Source organism: Desmodus rotundus, chromosome 2 (assembly GCF_022682495.2).
Source record: "Desmodus rotundus isolate HL8 chromosome 2, HLdesRot8A.1, whole genome shotgun sequence".
Taxonomy (NCBI): Eukaryota; Metazoa; Chordata; class Mammalia; order Chiroptera; family Phyllostomidae; genus Desmodus; species Desmodus rotundus.
Window position 1 is genome coordinate 21,542,364 of NC_071388.1, and position 13,843 is coordinate 21,556,206.

The following is a 13,843-nucleotide window of genomic DNA, read 5'->3' on the forward strand; positions in this document are numbered from 1 at the left end:
ATTTCTCAGACTAGAGCACACAAAAAATAGCTTTCCTTTGTTGAGATTTGAAGCTCTGCAGAATAAATTCACTGTGTGCTTTAAAACTTCCCTCAAACTTACTTGTGTAAATCCACAGACAGTTTTGAACACTTGCACAGTGATGGCATTTCCTGATGCTGACAAATGAGAGAGAAGAGAGAGATCTAAGACTTGACCTTGCCTTAGCTGGAACTTAACCGGAGGTTGACAGAGAATATATTAAATCAACTCACAGTCCGTTACATTCAGAATCAGGTATTGTCCCACCTCACCTCCAACCTTTCCTTCCACAAGATACCACAGAAACAATCAGGGCAGGGAGATGTCATTTAAAAGTGAGGAGTGGATTGTGGAAGAGTCCAGAATGTTTGTAAGAAAACCATTTGGTTTTTCTTAGCATTGGTCTGTGTGCTTGCTAATTTTCAGTCATTTTCTGTTTAGTAATGGTCCCTCAGATTCTAGTTCCCCATATTACTGCCTTTTGAATGGATTCCTTTGTCGCCCATTGTGATTACATTGCATTTTCTTTGTGTTCTTTTAAAATGTCCTGACTTTGCCTTAATTTTAGTTGGGGCGTGGTAGGGGGGGAGGGTGCAGCAGGGATATGAGGTCAGCGATATTTTCAAAATGTTGTCAAAGGAGGTTTTTAAATTATAAAAAATTGCCTAGTAAGAAATATCAGGCTTAGTATCTACTAATAAAGCAAACATTTAGGACAGAAGATTGGATTGGAAATGGGTGTCCTAAGGTCTTCACAAGAAGATTTGCTCCTGGTGCCTCAACATTTATCTGACCTCTCCTAGACACTTCCAGAACAGCCATAAGCCAGACTGATTAGAGTGATTTTAAAAGAGTGGAATGAAAATGTTGTGTGGTTGAGGTCAAAAAGCCAAGTGCTTCAGTCGAGTTGGAGAGAACAAGCTGAAAACAGTTTTGCTCTATACCATTCCCTAAAGCGTACTACTCCAATGCAGAGCAGGCACAGTCAGGGAAGGTCTGCCGTGGGTCCAGATACAGGGTGCATGTGTTGTAAGTACAAGCCTAATTTATGTAACATGTTCGACACTAAAATACATTGTGGCCAGGGGTTTTTAAAATACAGTAGAAATTGAGAAAGAAATTATTTGCATCCCATTTCCATTTAACTTCGTTGCCTGTTTTGTACATTGTCTTGACTATTTCAAAAAGCCTCAAACCAAAAATGGACAAAAGCATAAAAGATCCTAATTATTAGTGAATTTGCTAATTTGCCTCCTGGCTAAAATGGCCTGGGATCCCAATTCTGTCTTTGCAGTGCAGACGCGACCAGACTGGGCAGGTCAAAGGTCTGAGTTGCCATGTACACGTGTACCAGCCAAGGTCCAGCGTGAAGACTGTCAACATGGGTTCTGCTCTGGGTCTATGTCGTGTCACATTCGTATGCTTTTTTTGGTTGTTTCCCTGCTTAAAACGCCCCCCAAGCATAGTGCTGAGTGATGTCTGATGTTCCTAAGCACAGGAAAGCTGTGATGTTCCTTGCAGAGAAAAGACAAGTGTTAGATAAGTTTGTTTAGGTATCACTTGTAGGGCTATGTGTTGTAAGTTCAATGTTAATTAATTAATGACATGTGTTAAATAAGATGTCTTTAAATTAAACAGAAACGCATAAAACATGATTATGTATTGATTGACAGATGAAGGTGTATGATCAGACGCTCATAGGAAGGTGTGTTTCCCCAAAGATTCATTATTTGCTAACTTAGTGTTAGTGGTGACTTTAGAACAAAATTCCAGTGAATAATGAGAATCGGCCATCTGTGTTTTGTAATCCCCGTGAATTACATTGCATTCTCACTGGAAAATAGCAGTGACCTGCTAAGGCGGAACTAACATCAAAGCAAGTTTAACCTACAGAAAAAAGCTCTACAGCACAAAGCTTTCTGCTATCCAGGTGCTGTGCTGTACTGACAATGTCCCCAGAAGTGCTTCACACATGCAGAACTCGCTTTAAAACGTACACACACATGCAGGACCAGAGACCAGCCTCCAGGGAATACACACATATAAGCATTGAAATATGTGTTGTATACCTGTGTGTACACACAGGCCCGGGAGAAGCCCTGAGACTGAAAAGCTACCTCTGTAAGCAGAGGGCAGGAAAAGACCTAAGAAAGAGGCTGACGACTCCAATGTTACATCAAGAGTGTAGTAAGGGGCCCTGGCTGGTGTGGCTCAGTGGATTGAGTGCCAGACTGTGAACCAAAGGGTCATCAGTTCAATTCCCAATCAGGGTACCTGCCTGGGTTGTGGACCAGGTCCCCAGTTGGGGGCACGTGAGAGGCAACCACACATTGCTGTTTCTCTCCCTCTCTTTCTCTCTCCCTTTCCCTCTAAAAAAGTAAAATCTTAAAAAAAAAAAAGTGTAGTAAAGGAACTTACATTTGAAGTACATTTAACTTACATATGAAGTGTATTTGGAGGCGGCAAGACAAAGTGGATATCTTCTGTGCTCCGTGGTAGGCGCTGAAGAATTATACAGAACGGCAGAATGGATAGGGGGACCAGTGCATGGCCTGCCCCAGATAAGGAGAAACTGCCTTACGTGCTTGCCCGCTACAGGGCACGGGCCTGACCCAGGAACCAGCACACTGTGGGGCGTAGAGAAAGGGTCAATCAGACCATCTCTGAGGATATTTATGGAAAGCAGTCTCTGTTCTGGACTGAATCTAGCTTTGGATCTCAGCAGTGGTCACGTCATGGAACAGTCTCTCCTTCACAGTATAGCACCCAAAATCCCATTTTCCCTTAACATCCTATTGATGTGATGGGAAAGCAGTGCATAGAGATAGGAAAGGGGAGAACCTTGCAGAGAGAGCCATGGATTGGCAGGCTAAGCATTGTCTCCTCTTGCAGTAGACATGCAGCGGGTTCCAGAGTAGCTGGAATTGCACCCTCTCTAATCATGTTCTGACAATTTGCAGAGGGGTCGTGCCTCATGTCTGTTGCTCCCGAGTCTCTTGAGATAGAGAGACCTCATCTTCAAGGAACAGAAAGTCAAGCTCCACAAAAATGTTCCTTGAACCAAGTCTTGACCAAGTCAGAATCAATCAGAGAAGCGATTCTGAACATAGTGCAGTGTTTGGCTATAGTCATCTTCCCCCACAAACCAGATCCACTGGTCCTTGTGGCTTTGGGGAGAGGAGGACATGGAGGTAAAATCTAAAAGACCTCTTCGCCTTTAGGTGCCAGGAGCCCTCCTCGGGACTCCTCTAAGACCGTGGAAGATGGAAGAGACGCATTTTCCAGGCACCAAACAGCTCCAGCACCGGAGGGAACCAGATCATGGTTGAGATCTGGGGCAGGAGGCTGTGCAGCAAAGTCAGTGTAGCAGAGTGGAGGCCTGAGGGAAGTGGGCTGGTGCAGGTCACAGGTGTGACTCTGGTAATGCTGTGCTGGGGGCCCGTGGAGACGGAAGTGCACTTACACTGTGACTTGTCATGACGTGAGCCCATTCACACTTACAGGCTGGAAAGGCAAGAAGAAATGTGCCTGATTCATCTAACTGGGACCATCTTTCTGATACTGGGTTTATTGTCCTCATTTTCCTTGTTTCTCTCTTGTCTGAGCTGATTGTTCTCCCCTGACTGCTCACTGGAGCCTACTCAGGAGGCCTTAAAAAAATACCTGGACCACCTCTAAGTTGTGATTTAATTGACCAGGGGTGGATCCTGGGCATCTGTATATTTAAAAGGCCTCTAAAATGATTCCCAAGGTTAACGAGGGTTGAAAAAGTAGGTCTAATAACATCACTGAGATTTTTCACTCTCCCTAATCTGGTGTATTCTATGCAAGAAGGGATTAGGCAGAAACTGCTCACATGGCCACATCAGGAAGATGTACTCCCGGATGTGCCTCTGAGTAGGAATGGCCTGCATACAACTTTCCTGCCTGCTTACCCGAGGTGAAGAATTCATTCGCTCTTTTCCCTTTCCTTCCTCCTGGTCACTACAGCCCCTCCACATCCTGAAGCTTTCTCCTGCCTTCAGCCCAGCACTAGTGGCTGGTGACAAGGTTGGCATTGGGAAGGATGGGGGCTGCGGCTATGAGTGTATGCAGGGAGAAGAGGAGGTAAAGAGGAGGGCAAGGCAGTGAAAGGGGGATAATTGGGAAGGGATGGAAAAGAAGAAAGCACGAGTTACTGCCTCTCATATGTTCTCATCTGCTGTGTCCACACTATGATGGGAAGGGGATGAGCTCAGCCACAGATACCTAAGTGCAAGCCCTGGTGCACCATCACTTACTAGCTGCTTAATTTTAGGGACGTTACTTAATCTTGAATAGTTGTCCCCCACCCCCACCTCCTTATCTATGGGGAAGACGTCCCAAGACTCCCAATGAATAACTGAAACTGCAGATGAGTATCAGACCTTATAGATACTATGTTTTTCATTACACACACACACACACACACTTTTTACTTAAAGGAAGAACTTTATGGCTTCTCTTTGGCATATCTGAATGCCAGCATCACTATTCTTGCTTTGGGGCCATTGTTCAGCTAAACCAGGGTGACCTGAACAAAGCACTGTGATACCCGGACAGTCAATCTGATAACTGACAAGGCCACTGACGGCCATGGGCCGACTAACGGGCGGGGAACATATGTGGCATAGATATCATGGACTAAGGGGGATGCTCTGGGAGAGGTGGAGCAGGATGATGCAAGATTTCATCATGCCACTCAGAACAGTGTGCAACTCAAAACTTACAATCTGTTTATTTCTGGAATTTTCTATTTAAGATCTATGGACTATGGTTGATGGCAGGTAACTGAACCCATGGAAAGCAAAACCACAGGTGAGGGGGACTACTGTACAGCTAAAAAGGGCTGATCCTCAAGGATTCAAATCAGGTCTGCCTGATTTAAGCACCCCACACATTTCCCAGCTTCTACAGCATCCCCTAATCTATGCCCACACGATAGACCCTTGGTAATGAATACAGTAATTAATAACTTCCCAGATGCAGGGTGAGCTGGTTTTTTAAATCCCCATAGTCAAATAAGTTTGGAGAATGTTACAAGAAGATTAGTTTGGAAAATAATGGTGTGTCATTTATTATCAGCCTAGAACATTCAGAATTGTCAATCACAAGAAATAAGCTCATTATTAATAGATTACTTGTCTTCTCTTTATGTGACTATTTTCTTAAGTTAAAAATAAACTGTTTCCTATTGCAAAAGCAGGACATGTTCATCTAATACAAATTGGAAAATAAAGATAAGCAAATAATATGAAATTGAACACACTCATAATCCCTCCACTCAGATGTAACTGCTGTAAATGCCCTTTTGACTTTCTGGGCTTTATACATACTTTTAAAAACCATGATATACTCTCTCTTTCACCCTACAAACATCTGGTCAACAGCACTCTTTTTTTTTTGTCTTTACTACATCCATTTTTATATCTACTTATTGAGGTGAATAATTTTGTTTTTAAGCCACATTTATTTACTCAGAAACCACAGACTCACAGATAAGGAAACATCTGAAGAGCCCAGGTGTGGCTACATAGAGAGGTTGAGCAATTCAAAACAAAGTGCAAAATATAAAAACAATCACAACCAGTTTGACAGTTGCACGTCTGTTTCCTACGGGCCCTTCTACCCACAAGTCTACAGCGGACTTCAAAGAAAAGTCAGCACAGAGGAGGTCCGGAGGATAAGGTGCAAAACCAGAATCAGACCCATGATAAGAGATTAAAGGAAGGTTGATCAAAGACCCAGCATAAAAGTGCTAGCCCATGACTCGCCTTGGCCCATGGCCCCAAAATATTCATCAGAACGGAGAGCTCTCTTTGAAGTGATTGGAAGCGCCCCTGCCCAGATGAGCATTCTGGCCAAAGGGAAATTTAAAAAGGGGGCACAGGAAGGAGTTTGCAAAGTTGCTTCTTCCTATCTCTCGTCTGCATATCCCTCACAAATTGTTTGAATGCTGCCTCTTTGATTTGCTGTCCAGATGTAAGTAGTTTAACTGTGCTGGGTGTAGAGTGAGGAATTCAGCCTCAGAAGGGAAGGATCAGCTTTTTTCCTTGTGGGAGATGCAGGAAGAACAGAAGATCTGCAACCACCACTCCTCCTTTCTGTTCGGTGTTCAAAAGGGCATGTGGCATTTCCAAAGAGGCAGTAAGACTGGCTCATTCTACTAATTCATTGCTAGTTCACTGCTCTCCCGACTGCGAATGTATTGCTCTTTGAGGTGTTAGAACATAAACCATTCATTTCCCCAGAGAAGGAAAGAAAATAGAAGCGCTTCCCAAATGGTGGGAGCATTTACAACATTCAGGTTAAATTTGTAGAAGCGTTTTGAAAGACAAAGTTACATAAAATTGCTTGAAATGTATGCTTAGAATATCTTTAGTTAGCACTTCTTTCAGGCGCCAGTTTTCTGGTTTTTCACTTTAAATGATCATCTTCTATGTATTCAGGATCTTTATTTTCACTTCCCCTGTTATCATATCTTCATTTGCTTCCAAGTTCGAGGAAATCACTTTTTCTCTCCACCTTGTTAAGATCAATTTCCTAATCTTTACCTGATGTTTCGGGTTAAAGCTTTCACCGGCAGGGCTGGGTGGAGCACCGCGACAGGGCTCAGTGACAGAACTGGGATGTGCGTTTCCTTCTTTACCAGAACCACGGTCCAGGGGAGGAGATGATGGATTTTCCAGCAGCAAATGGTGAACATCAAGTTTCTAAGTGTGAAAAACATAAAGAAAGGATATTGTAGTAGGAGTTGAGGTCACATGGTGAAGGGGTAGAAGCCTTTCTACAACCAGCTGAGAAGGTGTTTCACAGCAGAAACTCAGTACATTCATTTAATTGGGGCAGTGGGCTCCTGTGAGAAAGGAATGATAGAGAAACTTCACTAGAAATATTAAGGTTAGAGTATGTGGAATCTGGATTTTATTATGAATGGAAAAGGATTATATTAAAAACCTGGGAGTGGAAAATTGCATGCTGAGTTGACAGTTCATCTGACAGGTCACAGGATGGGTGGGGCAGAGAGAAGCTGGGGGCCTCTCCGAACTGGAAGGAGGGAAGGACTCTGGAGAGCCTGAAATGAGAACTGGTCTGATGTGCAGGCGTGGGGGAGGGGAGTGTGGGCAAGGAAGGAGTTACAGGACTCATAGATGGCTGAGGAACGTCGTCACACAAACATGCTTGCACAACTTCTACTGAGGTGCTAGGTGATGGGAACACAAGGAGGTTAGGTTAAGTTCATTAGCAGAGTGGTTGTGAACACAGACTAGGTATCCACAACGAGAAACCCAAAGTAACTTCAGCTGAGCATTAAAGACTGAGTGAGGCCATGAGCTCTGAGGGAAAGAAAAGTACCCTGAAGTTTGGAGTAATGGAAGCTTCAAGGAAGAGGTGAGACAGAGCTGAACCTTGGATAGTGGGGAGACTTTGGGGAGAATGGGAGGGGGAGTTAAAAGGGTAAGGTGGGTGGGGGTGGGGGAGAAGCAAAGGCACCAGGTAGGGAAACCCAGGTTTTTCCCTTTTGCACCAGCAAGTCCATCAGGTTGGAGGAGGAGCGTGTATAGAATGTGAGAGGGAAGAGGGGCAGGTGGAGACTTTTGATTGGTCCAGTAAAGATTTAGAGGCCAGGCTAAGGAGTTGCAATTTAATATAGGCAATGTCAAGCCATTGACATTCAAGCAAGGGAGTGACTGGTGCAAAAGGGTATTTCGGGAAGTTTAACCTGTGAAGGGTGTGTGAAAGTATAAATGTAGGGAGGTAAGACTAGCAAGGTGAGTAGTTGGGTGACTCTAGACAGAAGAGAATGAAGATGTAAACTAGGTTGACATTGATCATGGAAAAATTATAGAAGAGAGACAAAGTTGTTACCAATAAACCCAAAGGCAAGGGAGTAATAGAGTTTGACCCAAGGTTTCAGACCTGGGAGAGTGTGAAACAATTGTCCTGTATATCAACATATAAAAGTCCAGGGAGAATGGGTCTGGAGGCAACCCGGAGAGATGGAGCCTGAGACAGCAGCCAAGCTAAGGGGTCCAGAAGGTGGTTAGAAGTGGGGGCTTGAGGCTCAGCTGGAAAACAGACTTACCACTCCAAGGGGAAAACTTCCACATAGCACAGCAATTGTGTGAGGTTTTAATTAAATAATTTATTTAGTCAGGGAAGTATTTTCAAAATCTCATTTGAGAACCTATGCTCTCTTGACACAGATGAATTCTCAATCGCTCTTTTGTTTTCCTTGCAAAACAGTTCACCTGGTCTGAGAAAGAGCGTGGGGAGAGCAGGGGAAAGGTTTCTCTCACTAGTCCAGGTGTAGAAATTATGGGCAGTGGGCCTCCTATACGTCATATTCTTCCCTTCAGTGGTAATAATTCATATTTTATGTGTCCCTCCCTCAATTGCAGCACCTAGCACAGTCAGTGTTTTGTATATTGTAAGCACTCGGGGTTGGCTGATTTGCATTTTCATCACAGTTCTCAAAGATAAAAGAGTGGACATAAGAAAAACTAACAAGAGTACAGCCAATTTTATAATGATGGAGTCTATAAACATGCAAATAAACATGCAATAAACATGCAAATTTGATGTCAAATTTAAATTGCAAAACTTTTGTAAGCAAGGTTCAAAAAGTAATAAATGTAGCTTCCGATCTGTACTAAAATGACAAAAACCCATTAACGATCCTTCATCCCTTGGAGTTTGAAAGACATTCAAAAGTCACAACACCTTGAAGAGCAGAGTGGGCAGCTAAAATTGTCACAATGAAGTGACCTTGTGTTAATCCCAAGCCCAGCACATCCACAACAGATATGTATGTGTGTGTATATATATCAAATCTGAAGTAGGAACTCCCAAGAACCTAACTAAGTTACTTGGGAAAGAGGGTGAGATGGAGAATGGAAGGCCCAGAGCTTTCAGGAATAAAACCAATAAACTATAATAAAAGGGGACTATACTTAGATAATATCCGTCGTCCTACCCTGAATTGACAGTTACAGGTAAGAAAAAGAAGCAACAGGCCAATTGACTTGCTGTTAACCGGGAACTAAAGGGGAAGCAGCATGCTTTTTCACCCCCTTCCAAACTACTCAAGAAATACCCTCCTTGTTTCATCTCATTCTTTGTCTGGTCTTTCAGCTGCTCGACTCATCCAGAACATGGACACCACCGTTGAGCCATGTTCAAACTTTTTCAAATACGCCTGTGGAGGCTGGTTGAAACGCAACATTATTCCCGAGACCAGCTCCCGTTACAGTAACTTTGACATCTTAAGAGATGAACTAGAAGTTGTTTTGAAAGGTTAGTGAAATATGTGTCTGTGCATCAAAGATTTCTCTCAATCTAGGGTTTGAGAATCAACCCTTGGCTGTTGTGGGTAGCACTGCACAGGATGAGAGTCAGTAATCCCTCCAAATTGCGCGGGCCACCATCCAGTCCCGTTGAGGCTGGTAGCCACTGAATTGGAGATGCTGGCATCTCTTCGCGCTCCTGCTTTCATGTGTAGGTACACAAACCATAAGCCCTATTATCCCTAAAGATGGCATTTTTACGCCATTATACAGAAAAAAAAGGAAGTGATTTCCACTAAACACTACCTCCCTAGTCTTCCCACCCGCGGCCCTGTGCTGAAGTTGCTCAAAGACATTCCTAAGACTTGCCTTCCCAGAGCGGTATGTTTGTTCCGACCCAGCTAAGACATTCTCCCTGGGAATTTGAGAAAGTCGTGTCTAGTCCCCTACTGTCCCCCATCCTTTGTTCTTCTCCTCTGGAAGTTACTTTGAGAAAACAAGTTTTGCTATTTTCTAACATCCAAACAAGTAAAACAATTCATTTAATTTGGAACATGAACAGTACAATCACACAAAGAGAATTATTTTTCAGCCATCAAGAGGAGTATCATATTAAATTCCAAATTCCTCTGTATTCTTATTTGTTTGCTTTTTAATCTCAATTTGAAACCAAAGTAACTTATCTGTGGCAGAGCAGTACACATCACTGTTCAAAAAAAAAAAAAAGAAAAAAGATAATCTAGTCAAAAACACTTTCATGTAACTTGGCTGATGAAAGTAACTCCCAGTTCTACACTAGGAATGGTGATTAGGTAAGGGGTTTGGTTTTTCCTGTAGGGTCTGGGCACGGGAAGGGAATGATCATACATACAAAGAAGCAAGTTTGTTACCGAACCTATGTTGAAAATGTTAATTACTGCTGCAAATCAGCAATTATATTAATGCATTTTCTTAAATGCTCCATTTCAGATGTCCTTCAGGACCCCAAACCTGAAGATATAGTGGCAGTGCAGAAAGCAAAAACATTGTACAGATCTTGTATAAATGAATGTAAGTGTTCCTCATTATATTTCACTAAGAGCGTGCTAAAACATGCATAGACTTCTTAATACATTTATTTTCATTGCTTTCAAAAGCTGCTATCGATAGCAGAGGTGGAATGCCTCTACTCCAAGTGTTACCAGATATATACGATTGGCCAGTAGCCACAGAAAACTGGGAGCAAACACATGGTAAGGCAGTTTTCCTTCTTTTTTTAAAAAAAATAATAATTTCCAATAAAATCTATGTTATTATATTATGGTATCATATTATTCACTAAAGCTTCTAAAGATGGACTTTACCCTTCATTGCTTTAGGTGCTTCTTGGACAGCTGAGAAAGCTATTGCACAACTGAATTCTAAATATGGGAAAAAAGTCATTATTAACTTTTTTGTTGGCACTGATGATAAGAACTCTGTGAACCATATAATTCACGTAAGTTTGTGTGGCTGTCAGCAGCCAAAGTTACCTTTAAATTGTAATAAAACTTCCATACACGTTGTTGTTGTTGATATTGAGAAATAATGCACGTTCTCATTTGAATTGCATGGGAAGGTGCCAATAAATTAATGCTCTGTCCCTGATATCTAGATTCTCAATTTTGAAAATATATTCTTAATGCTGTATTTTAGACATTCATCTCTCCTTTATAGTTCCTTTATTTTAGATACTTCTCCTTTCATAAAACAAATAAGAAATGAAAGACATCGGGCCCCTCCTATTTAGAAAGAGCGCCTGATGTCTCTGTATGTTTCTGAAAGGAGAGTGGGCTGGTTTACATAGTAATGCAGTCTGGAAACCAGAAATTCCTAATTGCTTCCAAAGAGAACATAGAGAAGGGATTTTTGAACACAGTTTTGGTTCTTGCTAAAGAATGTCTGTACTTTTTTCTCAATTAAGGTAAATAAGATGCCATTCTTTTCAAATGGCTTTGTCAGATTTTTTTTTTTAATGTAAGCCATTCATTTAGGTTTATCTAAGGTGTCACCTAAAACAAGATTTATGCTTAAGGAGTATGTTTGGAACAGACTAAAAAAATGTATAAAGCTTTTATTCACTCCCTTGTTAAAGAAACTAAACCAAAAGTTGCAGGTCACAGAATCACATTTACGTCACTATCGCATAAATCTTCATGGTCATTTATTTAAAATTATGAAAAACATGGAACCCAGCTCTCTTCTACAGTGGACCCTTTCCTCCCTTCCTGGTTTCTCTCCCTGGGCTCTCAAGTGCCAGCATCCTGCGGGATCATCATGAGGGACTGTGTTTTTAAAGGAGGAGCAGAGCTCTGCTCGTGGAGATGCCTGCTGGCTTTCCCACGCCAGTCCTCTGCGTGATGCTTCTTTTGTCCTGACCTGGTTCTTCCTGCTAGGAGTCTCGCTTCCACCCACAAATGCTCAGGTTTGGCCCTGGGCCCATCTTCTTTTTTTCTTCAAGAGCTCAAAATATTTTATCATTAAATAATAAACCAAGAAATATTTATCCATGATTGACTATATCAAACTATTTAGTTGAACATCAAAGACATTGTACTTAAAAGTTTCCCCTGTAGCCCTGACTGGTGTGACTCAGTGGTTTGGGCATCATCCAGCAGTGCGAAAGGTCACCTGATTGATTCCCAGTCTGACCACATGTCTGGGTTGAGGGATCAGCCCCTGGTCAGGGCGCGTACAAGAGGCAACCCATCTATTGTTTCTCTTTCACATTGATGTGTCTCTCCCTGTCGTTCTTCCTCCCTTCCCCTCTTTCTAAAAATAAATAAATAAATAAATGTTTTAAAGTTTCCCCTGTGCCCACCTTCTTACTATGCAGTGCATAGGAAGCAACCTCACAGGGCTGCGAGCGCATCCAGGTAGCTCTCTCTGGGTGTGGAGTGGCCTAGACAGCGCTGAGCAGACCTGAGTTTCGTCTTTCCCGTGCTCAGTTCGCAGCGGAGTCTGCTGAGGTCCAGAGCAGAGCAGCTTTGGAGAGAACCAATGAGGCGTCTCCTTTATCCCCCTAGGTTAGGGGGTCTCAAAAAACTCTCTGGCAAGATTCCACTAGCTAAAAATTCTACACTTACCACAGAGGTTTTCCACCTTTTATTTTTATTGTATCCCAGTTAAGGGAGTGAGTAGAAGAGAATGTCCCCCAGGGGGACATATTATAGAATCTCAGGAAGCAGGATGTCTTGTAAATGTGTAATGTGGAACCACCTCAGTCCTAGATTCTCACATGGTTTTGTTCGCCTGCACCTTCTGTTCTGCATTAAAATCCTTCCCAGTATATTTCCTGTTCAAGTTTTCTTTGGTTTTTCTCGAGTATCTGCGGCACAGTCTCCCAGATTATCTAACTACCCATCAGTTTAATACTTGGAATTAGTGTGAAAACCATTTCCTAATTATATGTCCACTCAGTGTGTGATTGTTGCCCTTAAAAACAGCAAGAGAGCACTTGCTGTTTATAAGATCGTGGCTCACGCGTAGACAGGCATGCTGGCGTTTTGTAAACTGTTCTATATCAACCGGTTTATTTTCTTCTTTTATGTATTTTTCATAGATTGACCAACCTCGACTTGGCCTCCCCTCCAGAGACTATTATGTATGCACTGGAATATATAAAGAGGTAAAAAATAAAAATCTTAACAAAAGGAAACTACAGAATCATCTGGTGTAAACTTATAATTAATGAAAAAGACTGAGACCAAATATGTATTCTTTATGTTCTTTATTCTGGACAGATACTTAAAATCACACACAATAGTGAGCTCCCTTCGGTAGAATGAATATTCTCAACAGAATGAATGAAGGAATTTTAAGGAAACTTGCAATTCTTTATTTGTATCTTTACTTTTAGTATCTGTCTATGACCCATTTTGAAAAGTCAATTTTAAATGCTTTATTCCCCTATAAATTGGATCATTTGAAAAATGAACAGATTAATCATGGTCTAGGGCAATACTAGTGAGGACCCAAGAATAGTCCAGTATGAGACGCATCATACGCTGTGGCACCAGAGCCTTCTGATTTGACTTTCAGAGGACTACCTAGAGCATCAGGTTCAGACAAACCTTTGCAGCCACCTTCTGACCTCACCATTGGTTAGCTAGCCAAGGGGTGTCATGCCCCACAGAATTGCTGGATGGTCGGCAGTGAGTGCTTCTTTCCATCCCCTCAGCTTACCTTCCTCAGGCTGACGTTTACATGCTCTTGCTCATTGACATAAAGGAACAACAGAAGACAACTTGGCAATGTGATACATTACTAGACATTTGGGGAAGGTGTTGGTTCTATGACTGTTGTCTTCATAAGTCAGTTAAGTTTATCTTCGATGATCCTAATGGGTCACAGTATAGTGGTGTGGCTGAAATCAGTCCCTGGTTAAAATTATTAGCTAAATATGTTTATGCTGAGTATGTATTTTGTGTAATTAAATTTAAATACCACGGAATAAATTCACTGCAAACTAACTTTTTTGAGTGGCTACAAAATAGTGA

The 13,843-nt window shown here is 42.1% G+C and overlaps 1 protein-coding gene across 4 annotated transcripts in view; it reads left to right on the forward strand.

Annotated features, from left to right (window-relative positions):
- The window catches only part of MME (membrane metalloendopeptidase), a 90,310-nt gene that overhangs the window by 23,731 nt on the left and 52,736 nt on the right, over positions 1–13,843 (forward strand). For all 4 annotated transcript variants that reach the window (XM_024562908.4, XM_045197123.3, XM_045197118.2 and 1 more), the window contains exons 4-8: positions 9,175–9,336; positions 10,296–10,376; positions 10,463–10,558; positions 10,685–10,803; positions 12,907–12,972. In XM_024562908.4, coding sequence (XP_024418676.1) covers positions 9,175–9,336; positions 10,296–10,376; positions 10,463–10,558; positions 10,685–10,803; positions 12,907–12,972 — 524 coding nt within the window. The remainder of the gene's footprint in view (positions 1–9,174; positions 9,337–10,295; positions 10,377–10,462; positions 10,559–10,684; positions 10,804–12,906; positions 12,973–13,843) is intronic.